This window comes from Schistocerca serialis, chromosome 1 (assembly GCF_023864345.2).
Source record: "Schistocerca serialis cubense isolate TAMUIC-IGC-003099 chromosome 1, iqSchSeri2.2, whole genome shotgun sequence".
In the NCBI taxonomy this organism is placed as follows: domain Eukaryota; kingdom Metazoa; phylum Arthropoda; class Insecta; order Orthoptera; family Acrididae; genus Schistocerca; species Schistocerca serialis.
The window spans coordinates 1,278,483,826-1,278,504,398 of record NC_064638.1 but is presented as its reverse complement, the minus strand read 5'-3'; the positions used below and the strand labels follow the sequence as shown (position 1 = coordinate 1,278,504,398).

Sequence of the window (20,573 nt, the reverse complement as noted above, 5' to 3'; positions counted from 1 at the left end):
ATTACAATACAACTTAGCACTTTCCATGTACACAAAAAAATGTTTCGAGGACCAACGGGGGATCTAGTCTTGGACCTCTGGATTTGGAGTCCAACACTTATTCGTACCATTCAGTCACACACACTGATCTCGGGAGCCATCCAAACCACCACCTGAAGTTATTTAGGGCATGTGTGGATTCAAGGCAAGTGGGGAGTGGGGTTCGGCCTAATGCCCCCTCCAAAAAAAGCAAAGACCATTTTAGTAAAAGTGTTCACATTCTACTTATACCAATTTCAGAGATTCTTAGTCAACTTTTGGCAAATAAAGTAAAATGAGAACAGTCTAAAACTGGGGAATAACTTAGGGAATTGGAAGTCGTTTAATACAGTAGAGTTTTTAGTTGTTTGCTTGAGGGATAATCCTAATGACTGTGTTCCAGCCCAGTAAAGGTGGCCATTTACAGGCTGGCCATACCTTCTGCCAACAATGAATCCAACACTGCTTGCAAATCCACAAGTAGAACCGGCAGACACCAGTTGAGTAAAGAAGACAGAATAAGGAAGATCCTCTGAAAGGAAACATAAACTAACCAAAACAAAGTTGGAAAGGACTGAAACAGCCTTCATCTCTTTTACACGTAGTTCATAGTAGTTGATTAACAGTCATCGAGGAAAACAGAAATGATTTCTGGTGTTCCCCAAGGTAGTGTTTAGGCCCTCTGCTGTTCCTTATCTATATAAACAATTTATGCAACAGTCTGAGCAGCCATTGTGACATTTTTGGTCATATATCAGTTTGTAGTTCCTCAGTGGCCCGATCAAGGCAAAAACCCGACTGTAAATATGGATCGGTAAAGCAATATCTACATCCAATAATGAGAAACATCAGACACCCAATGCTGAATTAGTTATGGCCAGTCCATGTCTTCATTATGTAGTTAAGCCTCATTTACCAAGTATGCACATACTGCACCTTTTCAATTATATGACAACAGTCTCACTCAGACGTACTATACGTGTGGCACTTTTACATTAAAGTTAATCAGCAATCATTGTTAAACGTTCTACTTCAGCGTCCGTCTACTTATTCATGGGAACACACCACTGCGCCATTTCTGTATTACAATTCAGACTGACATGGGTTCCACGCTCAGAATCTAGGCACTGTCTGTCTTTCATATTCAAGTTAATCTGCCTGTCATTAGCAGTTCTAATTCACAGTCGGGATTCATGTTAAGTTAAAAACATTACTTCACTAGTACATTATGACTGTTTTGACTGACCTCAGAAGAGACTGAATTAAAAATGGCTTCAGGCTCAGTGCTTATGTAGCTTTGCAAAAATGGCTACTAAAGTTTCACATCATTAAATATGTAATTTCGATAATTTACCATTAGAGTTTTACACCTCAAATTAACTAGATAGTGAAGAAAAATTGGTTTTGGTCTGAACTTTATTTAACAAAATAAGCCTTCTTGATGGTGAAAATTGACAAAATAGCTAAATAAACAATATCATACCTAATATTGTTAATTAACTGGAAACTAATTCAGTGCTGATGTTCCTACAATGTCTTGGACATTAGATACTTGAATACTTTAAGGATTTATACAGGTTATTTTCCTAACTGTATCAGTAATCACATCTGTTTACATGTCAACAACTTGACTAGAATGGGAAATAATTACTGTCAGTTAACTGAACTGAGCTTTAGCAAAACTAGTTAGTTGAAATGGTTGAAATTAATTAGGAAATTATTCTGACTAATGTAATTTAGCAAAGTATGGCCTGATCTTACACTTTGAATTACGGAATGAAAGCTTTATCCTATGACACATCTCTCACTAACACCAATGATAATTGCAGGCAATGCTGTCGTTTATCGTCTAGTAAAGTCATCAGATGACCAAGACCAAATTGCAAAAAAATTCAGACAATATATCTGTATGGCGTGAAAAGTGGCAACAGACTCTAAAGAATGAAAATGGTGAAGTCATCCACTTGAGTACTAAAGTATTAAAAGGAATCTGCTAAGTTTTTAGTTATGTGATATCATGTAAATCTGAAGGCTGGGAATTCAAGTAACTACTTACAGATTACAATTATGAATGACTTAAATCAGAAAGATCGCACAGTTAATGTTTTGGGGAAAACTAACCAAAGACTTCGATGTATTGGCAGAACACTTAGAAGAGGTAACAGGTCTACTAAAGAGACAGCCTACACTATCCAAAATGATATTTTCATTTTACAGCGGAGTGTGTGCTGATATGCAACTTCCTGACAGATTAAAACTGTGTGCTGGACCAAGACTCGAACTCGGAACCTTTGCCTTTCGCGGTACAGCATTGTCCAAGAAAGACAAAGGTCCCGAATTCAAGTCTCGGTCCAGAACACAGTTTTAAACTGCCAGGAAGTTTCATATCAGCACACAGGCCAATACAGAGTGAAAATATCATTCTGGAAACATTCCCCGGGCTGTGGTTAAGCCAGCCTGCCCAACATCCTTTCTTCCAGGAGAGCTAATTCTGCAAGGTTCGCAGAAGAGCTTCTGTGAAGTTTGGAGAGTAGGAGATGAGATCTGGCAGAAGTCAAGCTGTGAGGACGGGGTGTGAGTCGTACTTGGGTAGCTCAGATGGTAGAGCACTTGCCCACGATACGCAAAGGTCCCGAGTTAGAGTCTCAGTCCGGCACACAGTTTTAATCTGCCAGGAAGTTCAGCCTACAATATGTTTGTCCACCCTCATCTGGAGTATTGCTGCACATTGTGGGATCTGCTTCAGAGATTACTGACAAAGGACACAGAAAAAGTTCAAAGAAGGGCTGTTCATTTTATATTATCGTGATATAGGAGAGAGTGTCTCACGGACATAATATGTGAGCTAGGGGAGGCAATCATTAAAACAATGGTGTTTTTTTCTGTGGCAGGATCTTTAGATACAATCTGCATCACCAATTTTCTCATCCGAATGCGAAAAAAAATTTATTGGTACCCACTTACATAGGGATAAATTATCACTGTAATAAAAGAAATCAGAGAAAGATTGAAGTGTTCATTTTCCGGCACACTGTTCAAGAGTGGAACAGCAGAGAATGCGACTGAAGGCGGTTTGATGAACCCTCTGCCGTGCTCTTAATTATGAATTACAGAGTAATTATGTACATGAAAATAATCAAATATTGATAATATATCATAAATGGACAGATAAAAAAATCTACTCATCAACTGGTGGCTGGGGAACACACACATAAAAGGTTATAATTTTCACAAGCTTTTGGAGCAAGTGGCCCCTTCTTCTGGCGGAAGACTTTAAGGGGAAGGAAGAGGAGTGAAGGAACACGACTCAAGAGGTTTCGGGAAAGGGGTGCAGTTTAGAAAAGTCACCCATAGCGTCGCGTCAGGGGAGACTTACCGGATAGAATGAGAAGGTCAGTCTTTCCTTCTCATGCCATCCAGGAAGTGTCTCCCGACCCGAGGTTCTGGGTGACTTTTCTAAACTGCACCCCTTTCCCTAAACCTCTCCGGTCTGTTTCCTTCACTCCTCTTCCTTCCCCTTCAAGTCTTCTGCCAGAAAGAGCCACTGGCTCCGAAAGCTTAATGAAGGTTAAATCCTTTTGTGTGTGTTCCCGTCCCACTGCTTGGTGAGTAGATCTTTTATCTGTCCATTTACATAAGAGTAGTTATTTAGGCAAAGACTGTAAGGTGTGCTAAAGCAATATACTAAGGATTCATATAAACAGATTATTATTACATCAAAACATTTTACAATTTTATTTTTATTTTAAATTGTAAGAAAAGTGTAGTATGTTGAAAGTGGGAGCGACAGCAAATTATATTTGGAAGCGGAAGGGTTTTGGAGAGGACCTGAGCACCACCTCCCCCCCCCCCTCCCCAAACCCCCCTCGTCATCCCATGAACCCAATCCCAGATATGCTCCTGGTTTAAGGAGTCATACAAAACCCACATCTGGATGGAATATGCATACTGATCCATCTCAATATTAATGCAGATTCCTGTCCTCAATTTTCCAGTGCAAAGTAAAATTCATCTGTGTTTTATTACACACAATTTCTTACCTATCAGAGGAGGGGGATGAAGTAAAAACAAAATACATGGAAACAGTCTGGAAAAAACATATAAACTTACCTTCTGTTTGGACAGATAATGATTGAGGAAACGCAACAACTGCAGCACTCTCTCTTCCCTCCTCGAATCACCAAGGCTCGAATCATTCACAACAAGGTATGGGTAGATCTTCCCATTGTGCCCACGGATATACAGGCGACGGGCAGCAGTATTGTGCTTCTGCACGACATCCACCCGTGGCATGAATCGTGAGATCCGTACATAGTAATGAGTGTGCTGAAAGTTAAAAACTGGGGTCAGTGGAAATCACTCACTTCGTGTGACAAAGTGTTTTAGTACAAACACTAGAAAAAAATGCTAAGGCTGTTACTTTTTTTTAAGTGTGCCTATGTGTCGCCAAAAGCAGTGTCTACTTTCTGAGAAACAAACTGAGTAATAGGTTTCCTAGGTGACAAAACCATTAAAACTCCAAAAATTTAAAAGACAGGTAAAGGAGAAAGTTCCCAGTTTGTCACACACTATGATTTTAGTCCATGCTGGCTGTGCTCTTTTTATAGGCATGTTCTGCACTTTTGGAAACAAAGTCAGAACTATACCCGAAATACCTGTCATGAAATAACAGCAACTACACTGATATTTAAAACAATTCTCATTTGATCTTCTGTCTCAGTTGCTCATGTTTAAATACACGACGTATTCCGATCACTTAGGATCATCTTCAGATCTATGTAGCTTCATCAGCAACCCATTGTGACTGTGTGAGTACTTCACACCAGAATAGCGCGTTTTGCAAAACACAGTACTCTGATATGAGTTTCTGACATAGACACGAGAGGTTGCTGACGTAACCACATAGATCTGAAGATGATCCATTGATCGAAACATTTCAGGTATTTCAAAATGTGCAACTAAGACTTTTCAAAATTAAAAAAAAAAAAATAAAAAATAAAAAATAAAATGCCAATTCAAAAATCAGCAGAAGAACATAAAGAGCATGTTTGGATCAGTCCATTTGAAGATGGTACAATATGAATGATTGATTGCATAAGCCTGAATTTGTAAAATGTTACTGCCAGTATTATCACATGAGATGTCCATTTGAGGAACTAATATGTTTCTTATCATGTTAGAATACAGATTATTGGAATTTTGTGAGTAAAGTCTGTATAGTAAGTGACATCTTTCTAGCAGCATCTGCCACTGCAGTTTTTGAGCATCTTGGTTACATTATAAAACTGACTAAACAAACCTGAGACAAAGCCCTTTATCAAATCTTTTATATCTCTCCCATTAATCCAACTTGGTAAGGAGTGCAGACCATCAAATAATATTCAACTATTGGTCAAACTAAGGTTTGTAAGCCGCCTCTTCACAAATTACACTTCCTTTGGAATCTCTTCCAATAAATCTGTGCATGGTATCTGCCTGCCTCATAGCTGGATTTCCTACAGTAATTCTGCCTTACAACCACTCAGACAGGAAGTCCTAGATACTTGACAGTTGTGGCCAATTCTAGTTACTGCTCTCTGACTGTATAGTCGGAGAATTTGGAGTTCAAACTGGTATCTCAAACTGTCCCTGAGTGGTGCCTAGACAGCTGCTGGCAAAAGCATTACACACAAAAGGTCCAGTACAGTTTCAATTTGGCTATATAGAGCGCAAACTGCTACACGAGGAGAGGTTTACTCTAGAAACATTAAACAGTTCCCTCTCATGTTTCATAATTATTAACAAAATACAAGACCAAACGCATATGAAAAGTTAGTGAACTTTCTATGGCCATCATTTTAGTTCAGTATGAAGAAAATGTTTGCCTGTAGCTCGTTAACAAAAATTGTAGTCCATTGCAAAAATGTCTATGGACTATAAGAAATTTGCTTCAAAACTTCCAGCGAATGGCAAGGATATTCTCTCAAATGAATAGTTGTTCCTCCCCACTCTCCTTTCTGGTCATATATTTGATACAATAAGCATTGGATATGCATTATATAACTACTTTAAAAATTGGAAGTTCCCTATGGAATACAAATCATAGATAGAGAAGACTGATCACCACTGAACCTACAGCTGAGGGAACAAGCAGTGGAGAAAACTGTAAAAATAAAGCTATCACTGCTGTGCTTTCCAACTTTATTTCACCTTGGGAGCAGAGAACAAACCTATAAGATTAATCAACACAACCATACAATTTCATTTATTTGAATGACAGTACTATTGAACAATAAATTGAGAACAGAAATGAAAATAATAGTCGATACCTTTGGTAGCAGAAATTCCCCAGGCAATTCAACTTCAGCTGTATGGATGCTGAAATTACTGAGGAACCTGCATTTCTCTTCAATCAGGAATGACCTAAAAAAGTAGAAGATTTATTGAGAGACTCTGCTCGAGTACAAGAAACTGCAGAATGCATACATTTCAGTAAAAGAAGCAATGCACAATGCCTCTGTTGTGCAGTGTAATACTCCACTGAACTATGATTATTATTTTAACTCAGTGAAGATCACAACATTGGTATGAACTTAATATAAATTTTAAATTTAACTGCATTACTTCCTTGAAGCAATGTGGTTTTTGGGTCTTACGGATTAGTTTCTTTCTAAATTTTTGTCTTGGATAGCAGGAGACATTCTCAGACCCTACAGAAATAATTTGTTACACTCTTTGTGATTTACTGCTTGATGACAAATATTTCAAACACTTTGCTACTAGAAACAGAACAGCAGGATTGTTTATTCATTTGCATTCAATGGCTGCTATGTCTCAGATTATAGTGCACACTAAAAGAACCATCTAAAATATATACAAGGGCTGTTCAATAAAGAATAATCAATTTTTTTATGGTCATAATTTCTCACATTAAAATTTAACCTTATGATATTCTGTTAGCTTAATGTGCAAACAACACACCGTAGTAGTTTCTTGGTTGGGACTCCTGGTTCCCGCCTGTGAGAGGCAGGCAAGGTCAGACACGTTCAGTATTGCCTATCACTGCAATGGAGGTAACACGCAAGGAACAATATGCGGCTTTGAAATTCTGCTTTCGTTTCAACAAATCATCAGTTGAGGCCTATACAACGTTACAGAAAGCCTATGGAGAGTCTGTTCTTCCTTACAGCAAAGCTCGGAGGTGGTTTACAATGTTTAAAGAGGGGAAGACAATCAATTTCAAAGGAAGGTGGACCTGGTGCACCAGTTACTGCTCTTACGGAAAAAAACATCAACACTGCTGCTATCATTGTGAGAGAGGATAGACGAGTTACTTTAAGATCACTTTCTAAAATACTGAACATTTCATTGGGTGCCACCCACACATTGGTGACAGAAAAATTACACAAGACGCGTTTGTGCATGACGGGTTCCAAGAATGTTGATTCCCAAACAAAAGGACATTCACATGCAGGTCTGCATGCAGTTAAAGTTGATGTTAGAGGAAGATTCAGAGTCTCTTTCAAACAGAAATCACTGCTGATGAAACTTGGCTACATCATTTTGATCCTGAGAGCAAGCAGCAAAGCTCAGTGTGGAAATCTCCTTCATCACCAACCCCCCAAAAAAAGCAAAACTGGTTGCTTCTGCTGGGAAAGTTATGGTCATCTCATTCTTTGATATTCGTGGAACAGTTTATCAGCATGTTTTACCTGCACACACATCGGTAACTGGACAATACTACAGGGATGTCCTGAAAACATTGCAAGTCCATATCAGGTGCAAAAGACCACATTTCCGTGAAGCAGGCTGGATGCTGCATAATGATAATGCGGGGCCGCATATTGCCAATGTTTTTGCTGAATATCTTGCAAAAATCAACGTGAAGTGCACCCCTCACCCTCCCTATAGTCCGCATTTAGCCCCATGTGACTTTTTTCTATTCCCTAACATGAAGAAACGCCTTCATCGGAGGTATTATCAATCATCAGAAGCAGTGGTGAAGGCTGCGGAGGCGACTTTGAAGGACCTCTCAAAAAATTGTTTCCAGCACGTATTTGAAGACTGGCAGAAATGCAGGGACTAGTGCATCAAATTAATGGGAGGCTACTTTGAGAAGGACCATCAAAATTCTGAGGATGAGTTAAGGTATGTCATAAAAAAAATCATTTTTTATTCAACAGCATTTGTACAATTCAAAATTGTCCAGTACTATACCAAGAGAACTTCTCTTAAATTAAAAGAGAGAAAATCTTAAAGACAAAATTAAATAGCAAGTAGAAGTGAGAATTCGGAGTCCTACTAAGAATTTCAGGCATAGTAAATTTGCAGTCAGTGACCTAATGCAAGGCAAAACACATGAGAAATCAAGTGAGATAAGCCATAAGATTTGTAAATTAAAGTCTGTATACAAAGGACCTTCCAGAATTTAAGACATCCCACGCACAAAAGGATTTTATTTAGACTTTCCTAAGTGAGGAAAAGGGTTAGATGTTAGAAACATATGTGACATACAAATGTATAAAACAAGAATGGACAATATTGGTAATCAGTAATAAACACAAAAATATGTCTGAGTGTAGAGTATAATGTCCATGTTGAGCAAAATCATTAGTAATATTTCAAGAACAAACAAGAATATTTATTATGTACGTAAAAATTGTGTTTAATGTACACTAACATAATTATGTAAGTTTCAGAAGCTGTTACTTATCTAAAACGTATTACAAAATATGAGAGACAGAGTTGCTGATAATAAGAGCTGAATATGTGAAGTACGAAAAGAAAACGGACATACTGAAATACGATGTTTTTTATACAACAATGAAAAAAAAAGCTATACTGAATTAAGATATTGTTTTATTAACATTTTTGCATAAAGTAGTAAATAACATTTAAGTGTAAGTGGTCATTTTTATGTTAAAGGCGTTTAATTTAACTACGAAAAAGACTCAAAATACATTCAATGGAATGTTATCCTTATCAAAAATGAGGTTTTCTTTCTAAATAGAATGAAAAATTCTCAGTGACTGTGTGAACATTTTACTTCATTGTTATATGCTGAAGTATTTAAATGTAATGTCTGGGTCCTTCTCGAGGAAGCACCAATTAATTGTATTGAGAAGAGTGCTATTCTGATAAAGAAACTGGGAAGCCATTATGTTGGTGAGCTGGCAAGTTTTCCCCTGGAATGTTTCTGTTTCTGGAACACCTTTTCCTAAAGGAGAAATGTGCAGTAGCCAGACCCATACGTCAGCCTCACTACACAAGCTGGCAGATCGCCTTGTTGTGATTTGTTTCTGGAACACCTTTTCTCTGGAACAAGAAGAATAAAAGAAAGACTGAAATGAAAGACGTAGCCAGCTACCAGTGGTTGAGATTGGTCATGTAATGGTGCACTTTTCAGCACTTGAATAGTTGGTTTTTATACCGACCACCACTGTGATAGTTCTAGAGTCAACCCAAGAAATTCTGTGGTCAGCATTGGGTAAATACCCAATCAAACAATACTAGCTGCTAGTGGCTTTAACCTATTAAGTTTAGACTCAGATGTCTACAGGCTGATTGCAGGGGGTACAGATAGACAGTCTAGTGAATTACTTTTGAATGTGTTTTCCAAAAACTGTCTGTCTGTCTTGCCCCCCTTCTAACAGCCGTGTACCGCAAGTCTCTAGAGGAACGGAGGGTTCCAAATGATTGGAAAAGAGCACAGATAGTCCCAGTCTTCAAGAAGGGTCGTCGAGCAGATGCGCAAAACTATAGACCTATATCTCTTACGTCGATCTCTTGTAGAATTTTAGAACATGTTTTTTGCTCGCGTATCATGTCATTTCTGGAAACCCAGAATCTACTATGTAGGAATCAACATGGATTCCGGAAACAGCGATCGTGTGAGACCCAACTCGCCTTATTTGTTCACGAGACCCAGAAAATATTAGATACAGGCTCCCAGGTAGATGCTATTTTTCTTGACTTCCGGAAGGCGTTCGATACAGTTCCGCACTGTCGCCTGATAAACAAAGTAAGAGCCTACGGAATATCAGACCAGCTGTGTGGCTGGATTGAAGAGTTTTTAACAAACAGAACACAGCATGTTGTTATCAATGGAGAGACGTCTACAGATGTTAAAGTAACCTCTGGCGTGCCACAGGGGAGTGTTATGGGACCATTGCTTTTCACAATATATATAAATGACTTAGTAGATAGTGTCGGAAGTTCCATGCGGCTTTTCGTGGATGATGCTGTAGTATACAGAGAAGTTGCTGCATTAGAAAATTGTAGCGAAATACAGGAAGATCTGCAGCGGATAGGCACTTGGTGCAGGGAGTGGCAACTGACCCTTAACATAGACAAATGTAATGTATTGCGAATACATAGAAAGAAGGATCCTTTATTGTATGATTATATGATAGCGGAACAAACACTGGTAGCAGTTACTTCTGTAAAATATCTGGGAGTATGCGTACGGAACGATTTGAAGTGGAATGATCATATAAAACTAATTGTTGGTAAGGCGGGTACCAGGTTGAGATTCATTGGGAGAGTGCTTAGAAAATGTAGTCCATCAACAAAGGAGGTGGCTTACAAAACACTCGTTCGACCTATACTTGAGTATTGCTCATCAGTGTGGGATCCGTACCAGGTCGGGTTGACGGAGGAGATAGAGAAGATCCAAAGAAGAGCGGCGCGTTTCGTCACTGGGTTATTTGGTAACCGTGATAGCGTTACGGAGATGTTTAGTAAACTCAAGTGGCAGACTCTGCAAGAGAGGCGCTCTGCATCGCGGTGTAGCTTGCTCGCCAGGTTTCGAGAGGGTGCGTTTCTGGATGAGGTATCGAATATATTGCTTCCCCCTACTTATACTTCCCGAGGAGATCACGAATGTAAAATTAGAGAGATTAGAGCGCGCACGGAGGCTTTCAGACAGTCGTTCTTCCCGCGAACCATACGCGACTGGAACAGGAAAGGGAGGTAATGACAGTGGCACGTAAAGTGCCCTCCGCCACACACCGTTGGGTGGCTTGCGGAGTATCAATGTAGATGTAGATGTAGATGTAGATGTCTTTAGCAGCTAGTTCAGCAGTTCACATGCAATGGGAATATTTTACACCTCGCGCCTACAAACAGGCTGGACCTCATCAACAGCAATAGTATAGACACAGGGATTAATGATCATGATGTCATTGTAGTGACTACAGTTATGAAAATTAAATCAATCAATCAAGAAGGCTAACAGAGTGTTTCTACTAGGAAGTGCAGATAACCATTGTTTGCATCTGACTTAGGTGATGAACTGACTTCATTTAGTTCCAGTATGATGGATACAGAGGAATTACGGAAAAAGTTTAAACAATTGTAAATTGTGCTCTAAAGAAGTATGTTGACTAAAAAGTGGATTAAGGATGGAAAATATCCACCATGGTTTAACAATGAAATTCGGATAATGTTGAGGAAGCAAAGGCTCTTGACCTCTTGAGTTCATCAGAGAGCACACAAATGACAACAAGCACAGCTTAGTAGAGATTTGTGCATCTATGAAATGATCTGTCTGTGAAGCATATAGAACTACCACCGTCATATCTTAGCAAAAGATCTGGTCAAGAATCCGAGAAAGTTCTGGTCCTATGTAAAATCACTAAGCAGGTCTAAGGTGTTCATCCATTCACCCACTGACTAGTCTGGTGTGGCAGTAGAAAATAGCAAAACAAGAGCCGAAGTTTTAAATTTCACATTTAAGACATTGCTCACACAGGAGAATCATACAAACATATCAGCATTTGGCCATCACACAGTGTCCCATATGGATGACATAGTAATAGTGAAGCAATTGAAAGACCTGAAAACAAATCAGTCGTCAGGTCCAGATGGAATCCCTATTTGGTTTCACAAAGAGTGCTCTACGGCATTGGCCCCTTACTTAGCTTGAATTTACCATAAATCTATTGCCCATCGCCAAGTTCCAAGGGACCGACAAAAAAACAGAGGTGATTCATGTATATAAGAAGGGTAAAAGATTGGACCCGCAAAATTACAGACCAATATCCTTAACATCTGTTTGCTGCTGACTTATTGAACATATTCTCAGTTTGAATATAATAAATTTCCTTGAGAAGGAAACACATCTGTCCACAAATCAGAAAGTATTCAGAAACCATCACTTGTGCAGAACTCAGCTTGCCCTATTCTCACATAATATCCCATGAACCATGAAAGAAGGGTAACAGGCAGATTCCACATTCCTATATTTCCAAAAAACGTTTTATGTGGTTTCCTATTTCAGACTGTACTAAAGGAACGAGCATATGGAATAAGTTCCTAGAACACACCATACACTCCTCAACAGTGAGTTTCCATCAGAGACTTTGGTATTGTCAGGAGTGCTCCAGAGGAAAATGTGGTGGGACCACTATTATTTTCCATACACATAAATGATATGGCAGACAGTGTGGGCAGCAATCTGCACTTGTTTGCTGATGATGATGATGTGGTGTACAGTAAGCTGCTGTCATCAAGTGACTGTACAACATGAGTTGAATTAGACAAAATGCAGAAAAATATAATTAATGCAGATGAGAAGGAAAAACAAATCTGTAATGTTCGAATACAGCGTTAGTAGTGCCCTGCTTCACTCAGTCACATTGTTTAAGTATCCAGGCATAATGTTGCACAGTGATATGAAATGGAACAAGCATGTGATGATTGTCAAAAAGAAGGCAAATTGTTGATTATGGTTTATTGGGAGAACTTTCGAAAAGTGTGGCTCAACTATGAAGGATGCTACGTGTACAGGGTGTATACGTGCATGAAGAAAAAAAATTCCCGGATTTTTCCTGGATTTCCTGGTTAAAAATACACATTCTCCCGGATGAAAATACGCTTTTTCCGTGTTAAGTGACAGTATACTTTTCCTTGGAACTGTAAAAACTTATTAATCCTTTGAGTGGTTATAGTTTTATACACCAGAATATAATTTCCCAGCACGTTAGAAAACAAAACTCAGGGGAAAAAAACATGTTTTCGAAAAATGTCTGATGTGCAGCAATATGTACACTGCATATGTTCGTATTACGAAAGTATAAATTCGAATTCCACCAAACACTGCATGTTACTTCCTGAAGCACTGAAACAGAGATGGCGATGCACTTTTGTAAGCCAGTCACAGCTCATGTTACGTGATGTCGCAAGCCTATGACAGAGGATATTGAAAGCGTTGGATACTTAATGTAGTCAGCCAATAGCAACATCACTGTCAAGTAGTGTGACCACAAATAGAAAAAGTTAGTGCTTTAAATTAATATACATAGTGCTGCTACAAGAAAAGAAAAGTTTCACATGTAATATTGGTCTCTAAGATTCATCAGTTGCAAGAGAAGCTAAGCTTTTGCATATAATGTTGATTTTTTTTTTTTTTTTTTTGCACGTTGGCACACAAATGTTCCAATAAAATTTTTAACGATGACATAAATGTTTTACCTTTCTTACCGTCAGGACTCCAAATTATTCTAAATGGTAGTCCTGAAAGAATTGATTTTTAAATTAGAGTCAAGCATTCTGTGATTTAAGAAATTCATCATACATTCTTGCACATAGTTCATCTTGTGTAAAAGGAAATTTGCTTGGAAATTAAGCTTTTCAAACAACCATTCGCAATGTTTTCCTGCGTTCTATTTAGTAGGTTCGTTTCAGCAGTTGCCATAGAGTGCCAGGTAGCAGACGTCACCATGCTTGCGCAGCTACGATGACACAGGGAGCCTGTATGTTTTACGCAAAACATTAAAAGATCTTACATTATGTCGTAAAAGAAGTAAGACCTTAGAGGATACTCCAAGAGCATCAGAATTTCGTGAACCATACTAAAATTCCACTTGAAGTGCACATTCATATGTTCAAATTCAGATGTAAATTTTCTTGGAGTATCATTACCGTATTATCTCATGTTTGGTTCTTTATCGCTAGAAGATAAAAACGTGCACTCAAAATGCAGCAAACAGTTGAAACTAAACAATAGTGCAGAATTAAACACTTCGTTTCGAATAAATTGACTGCTTTAGCTGAAAAGATTAATATAAGCCAAATTCCTTTAGTAAACTGACAAAAAAACTTCATTGTTCTGCAAGGCGATTAATGCTTGACTGTCAGAAAGGTGGACATAATAAACAAAGAGGAAACAGCAAAATCACTAAACGTAAACATAGGTCACATGGAGATTACCCACCTCCCAATTACAACTCAGACTGCTCTTTGCATCGTCCCAGATCGACAATATTTCCCGAACCAGGGCAATATTAGATAGTGTTCATGTCAAATTGCTGAGCTGACAGATGAAGGAATTATCTACACTGTCTGAAAGGTGGTGCCCCAATATTCAATCAGATCTGGATAGGATTTCAAAGTGGTGTGAAGACTGGCAACTTGTATTGAATGAACATAAATCTAAAATTATGTTCTTCATAAAACAAACAAAGTAGTACTCTATGACCACAGTATCACTGAGTTATCATAATCAGAATCGGTCAAGACATATAGGTATAGAAATGCTTGCAGTAAAAGAGGAGGAATCCAGTAACTCACTTGGGTAGGGTTTTCACTTTAGCTTCGAGAATAGTGATCCACTTGCGCAGCTTCTGGATGAGGTTCTGCAGCTTCATGGAGTCTGGCTGGCTGAAGTCAAAGTCAGTTGTGAACTGCACCTTCATCATCTGGAAGACCGGGTCCTGGGCCGTTGCCCGTGCGCGGCTGGCCAAGCTCTCCGAGGCTGTGCTCACGAACGATGACGATGAAGCTGAGTTCGACTGCCGCTCTGCCTTCAAGTCTGAAAATTGTACAGTGCAAAATAGAAGTGAATGGGGATAAAGAATATGACTGATACGAACATTGTCGATTTGTAGTGTGACACGATATTGGAGCTTTTACACAGATGAACTTCCTAACTATGCAGTTAAAGGTGGAAAGACTTGAAATTAACGTCTTAAAAGGACTTAATGGGCATTTTATAAATTTTATTTGTTTGTTGCTTTATTAAGCATAATATTTATTTAGGAAATGTCTTATTTCTATTTTGTGCTGAATGCACGAGTGTGTGTGTGTGTGTGTGTGTGTGTGTGTGTGTGTGTGTGTGTGTACATATACAGGATCTCTCACCTAACTCTGCCACCTCAAATATCTCTGGAACAACAATAGATATTGAAAAACGGTTTTCACCAGCATGAACGTATGATAGGGGCTTAGGAAACCAAATAATATGTGAAATTTTAAAATGTAAACAAATACTATTTTCAACACAAACTTGTGTATTTTTAAAAGGACACCCCCTTTTATTTCCTATGCAATCACTAGCATGAAAAATCACAAAAATAATGGTGTTGGTTGTATTACAATACGTCAATTACACTCCGAGAAACCGCGAAGCGAAGTTGACATTTGAAATAAATGAAGCGCAAAGCTAGCGCACATCCTGAGACTCAAGCGTGCACCTCACGCTGCCGGTAATCGTGATATGGTTGATGTAGTACATCAGTGGAGTGTTAATGTACGGTGTGGGATTGTATGACAACACATCATTGGCCCATATTTCATTGATGGCACTCCTAAAGGGGAATAGTTTAGTCCCTTCTTGAGCTGTACCTTACCTGTTCTGGTCCACCTCTTATAATGTGTCAAATAATGCGGTATCAGAATGATGGATGTCCTGCGCATAAAGCTTATTGTTGCGAAATGACAACTAGAGGTACAATTAGTGGTATCACTTGTTTGCACGTTTCTAAACCTTGCACGTTTTGAAATATGTGGCTTGTAAAGAATAGCAATGGCGTCACAGTTTCCGACGTAATGCATCACATGTAGTACTGTGCTCAGAGCAGGGGTTGCCTGCACTGGCATCTGCATCCTGCCTTAAACATACCAATACCACCACAGCACACACTACCTTCAGTGTACAAGTGTCTCCTTATCTGGCCTGCTGAACTGCTCTCATACTGTAACGTAATTCACATATGTTGCCAGGTTGCCACATTAAAACCGTTTTCTTGTGGCTTGTTACATTTGCCGCCACCTAGTCAATATGCCGGCCTTCAGTAATGAAGAAAAATTAGATATTATTTCAATTTACAGCGACTGTCACAGAAATGCAACCACAGCTATGATACTGTATGCTGAACGTTACCCAGATCGTCAGTGTCTTCACGTCAAAGCATTGGCAACATATGCAAGACACTCACGGAAACAGGAAGCTTGGCTCCCACAAAACGTTGACGTACAACGCCAACGACTGGCAGTGGAAACGAAATTGCTGTTATGGCTGCTGCAGCGCACAATCCACAGGTGGGTGTACGAGAAATTGCATGAGGTGTAGGAATAAGCCACAGTAGTGTGTGCAGTCTTGCATCAGCATTGGTTTCCTCCATTTCACGTCTCACTGCACCAAGAACTGTATAGGAATGACTCTGGATCCCACATTGCATTCTGTCATTTTGCACTTTAGCAGCTGCAAGGTAATTCAGTATTCCTAAGCAATACGTTGTTTACGGACAAGGCTTCATTTACAAATCATGGTAATGTGAATCTGCGGAACATGCACTACTGATGCGTGCAAAATCCCCACTAGATTCGCCAAGTTGCTCATCAACAATAGTGGAGTGACAATGTTTGGTGCGGTATCATTGCTAACTGTATTGTATGTCCCTATTTTTACCGTGGAACATCAAATGGACAGCGATATGCATAATTTCTTCAACACACCATAGTGCTCCTCTTGGAGGATCTAGGATTGGAAACTCGTCTATCAATGTGGTTCCAACATAACGCATGTCCCACATACAATGCAAAAGTTGCCAGAGGCGTTCTAGATGCAACATTTCCTAATAGGCGGATGCCGCGGAGAGGTATTGTGTGATGGCCAGCACAGACCCCCGACTTGACGCCATTAGACTTCCTTCTCTGGGGTGCAGTGAGACACAAGAGTGTACCAAGAATCCCCAACGACAGTAGAGGATATGCAACATCATATTACTGTGGCATGTGCGGCAATATCTGTAGAAACTCTACAATCTGTGCAACACTCTCTTGTTGCCCATCTGCAAACATCTACTGATGCAAACGGAGGGCACTTTGAACATACATTGATGTGACACAGTTTCATTGGTCAAGATGTGGGTGTATTTTCTATGCTGGATGTAATGCACAACAATACAGTTTCTGTGGGTGACAGAGCACTAGTAAATGTGTTTAGCGAAGTGAAATCAAGTTTGTTATCTCTAACTGTAGCTCTAGTTGTCATTTCACTAGAATAAACATACATTTACCGTTTGAAAAAACGTAACTTTGTGTTGGATGTGTTACTTATTTATTTTTGTGGATTGTGCATACATTCCCATTGTGTGAGCCCCTGACACAGGCAGTGTGAGGTGCACGCTTGAGTCTCAGCTGTGTGCTTCATTTATTTCAAGCGTCAACTTCGCTTCGCAATTTCTCGGGATGTAATTGACATATTTTGATGCAACCAATGCCATGATTTTTCATGCTATTGATTGCATACGAAATAATAGGGGGTGTCCGTTTAAAAACACAGAAGTTTGTGTTGAAAACAGTAACTCTTTACGTTTTAAAATTTCGCATACTATTTGGTTTCCTAAGCCCCTGCCGTACGATCATGCTGGTGGATTTCCTCTCAGAGAGGTCACAGTTCGTAGTGATAGACGGTAAATCATCGAGTAGAACAGAAGTGATACCTGGCGTTCCGCAAGGTCATAGGCCCTCTGCTGTTCCTGATTTACATAAAAATGATCTAGGTGATAATCTGAGCAGCCCCCTTAGATTGTTTGCAGATGATGCTGTAATTTACTGTCTAGTAAAATCATCCGACGATCGATTCCGATTACAAAATGATCTAGAGAGAATTTCTGTATGGTATGAAAAGTGGCAATTAGCACTAAACAAAGAAAATTGTGAGGTCATCCACATGAGTACAAAAAGAAATCTGATAAATTTTGGGTATACGATAAATTGCAAAAATCTACAGGCTGTCAATTCGACTAAATACCTAGGAATTACAATTACGAGCAACTTAAATTGGAGAGAACACATGGATAATATTGTGGGGAAGGCACATTGTTGGCAGAACACTTGGAAGATGCGACAAACCCACTAAAGAGACAGCCTACATTACACTTGTCCATCCTTTGCTGGAATATTGCTGCATAGTATGGGAACCAGGTAGGATTGACGGAGGACATCGAAAAAGTGCAAAGAAGGGCAGCTCGTTTCGTGTTATCGCGCAATAGGAGTGAGAGTGTCACTGATATGATATGTGAGTTGGGGTGGCAGTCACTGAAGCAAAGGAGGTTTTCTTTGCGGCGAGATCTATTTATGAAATTTCAATCACCAACTTTCTCTTCCAAATGTGAAAATATTTTGTTGACATCCACCTACGTAGGGAGAAATGATCATCATAATAAAATAAGAGAAATCAGAGCTCGAACAGAAAGATTTAGGTGTTCCTTTTTCCCACACACCATTCTAGAGTGGAATGGTAGAGAAGTAGTATGAAAATGGATCCCTCTACCAGGCACTTAAGTGTGAATTGCACAGTAACAACGCAGATGTAGATGTCTACAAGAAACAACAAAACAATTATTTCACTATGTTATTACTCACACAAAGAAAAATACTGTGGCCTTCATTCTGGAGGAAGGTAATATTCCCAGCGTGGGTCTACCAAAATAGAATATAAATCTTCAGAGATGCAAACACAGTGTTGCAGTTTCCAAAACAAAAGAAGAAGAAGAAGAAGAAGAAGAAGATCATGATGATGATGATGATGATGATGATTGGTTTGTGGGCGCTCAACTGCGCAGTTATCAGCGCTCGTACACATTCCCAACCTTTGCTCAGTCCAATCTAGCCACTTTCATGAATGATGATGAAATGATGAGGACAACACAAACACCCAGTCATCTCGAGGCAGGTGAAAATCCCAGACCCCGCCAGGAATTGAACCCGGGACCCCATGCTCGGGAAGTGAGAACGTGGCCACGAGATAGAAGATGATGAGCGAGGGATGTGAAGCAATAAAACTGATTATTTCTCTGAACTGCAAAAAAATTGGTTAGTGAGAATCAGTTATTTTTTTATTCACCTGACTATATTTTAAAAATAAAATCACACAATAAGCAGATTTTTGGCTTCTTAGGTGAATTGGAAAAATGCAGTTGAAGTCCAGATTACCTCGCATCTCTGGAAACAAACACTGTTGTTTGAAAGCTGTTTCTTTAACATCTCTGTGTACGTGTTACGAGTTCAGAAATGCACAGTTACAGTTAAACAAATATCCGAGCAAGGGCAAGTAACTGATATATTTGTGCACAAAACGCAGATGTAATCTGCTGAATCAGGCAAACTGAGTATCAACTGATAAAGTTGTGTGTCAATGCTGCATCTTCTCTAAATGTGGGTCGCAAAGAAAAAAAAACAGAGGTAGACTGCCTAGCTCATGCAAGCAATAGTGTAAATGCCACATTGAGTTATTCCATTCACAAGGACAGCAGAAAGCCCCCCTCCAACAATTCTAAAGATTTTTCACATTCAAGTGTCTACTAGTGTAGATTCACAGGCAAAATTTTCATTAAGAGTGAAGAAAGAACAGTTCACACTGCGTAAGACAAAGACAACAGCCTGAAAGCATACAAGCTACAAGGAGGAATGAAAGGACAAAATTGATTCAACATAATGAGGCATAAACAGAAACAAGAAATAACTTTTAAAAAAATTCTATCTCAGCTCTGTATTTACCTTGTCATTGTTTGCTAACACAATTTTTTAATAGAAATTACACTTTGTCATCTCCATTTACATCCCCGTTTTTTCTATTAACCATTTATTCGTGATCTATGTAGCTACAAATTCCTGAGGAAGAACATACTGATCTTGAAATATGTTATTTCTGTTCCTGCTAAAAGTTATTACAAATAATACAAAATTGTCATCCACGTTCTGGTCCTGATAACAATATTATTTACTTATTAAATGACAGTTTAGTTTTAAAAATTTAATTGAAAAAAGACTCTTCTAGAAGAAATAAACACTATGACAAACTCTGTGACTGGTGCCACTTAAACCAGCTAATTGTAAATAAAAATAAAACCGTAGAACTAAATTCTCACCATGCAAAAAATACAAATGCCCAACATCAAACTTTCATGATGTATAACCTGTAGTGAATACGAAGGAAACTGAATTCTTTGACTGTAATAAAGTGGAACATCCATGTGGCATTTGTTACCTCAAAGCTGATTACAGTCTGTTATGCCCCAAAGATCCTGATAATTTTTCCTGCCAGTAAGTCTGATATTAAATGTGTGTGTGTTTGTGTGTAAATCAATTTCATTTTTCCTTTTCATAATATTTGGTATGAGATTTCTTTGCACATTGATCTCTTTCACAACTTCTACATTGGATTTCCTTACTGTTCAGCTGGTCGCCGTTGGCCTCCTCTCAGCTCACATTTTCACCTCTTCCAAATGCCTCTAGTCCATCTTTGACAGCGTTCAGCTTTCACAACCACACAGGAATATTCTCAACAT

The 20,573-nt window shown here is 39.0% G+C and overlaps 1 protein-coding gene across 1 annotated transcript in view; it reads right to left on the bottom strand.

Annotated features, from left to right (window-relative positions):
• Positions 1-20,573, bottom strand: part of LOC126419578 (transformation/transcription domain-associated protein) — a 435,226-nt gene that overhangs the window by 31,974 nt on the left and 382,679 nt on the right. The window contains exons 60-62 of the mRNA XM_050086768.1: positions 14,569-14,809; positions 6,327-6,420; positions 4,129-4,344 (exon numbers count right to left, since the gene is read on the bottom strand). Coding sequence (XP_049942725.1) covers positions 4,129-4,344; positions 6,327-6,420; positions 14,569-14,809 — 551 coding nt within the window. The remainder of the gene's footprint in view (positions 1-4,128; positions 4,345-6,326; positions 6,421-14,568; positions 14,810-20,573) is intronic.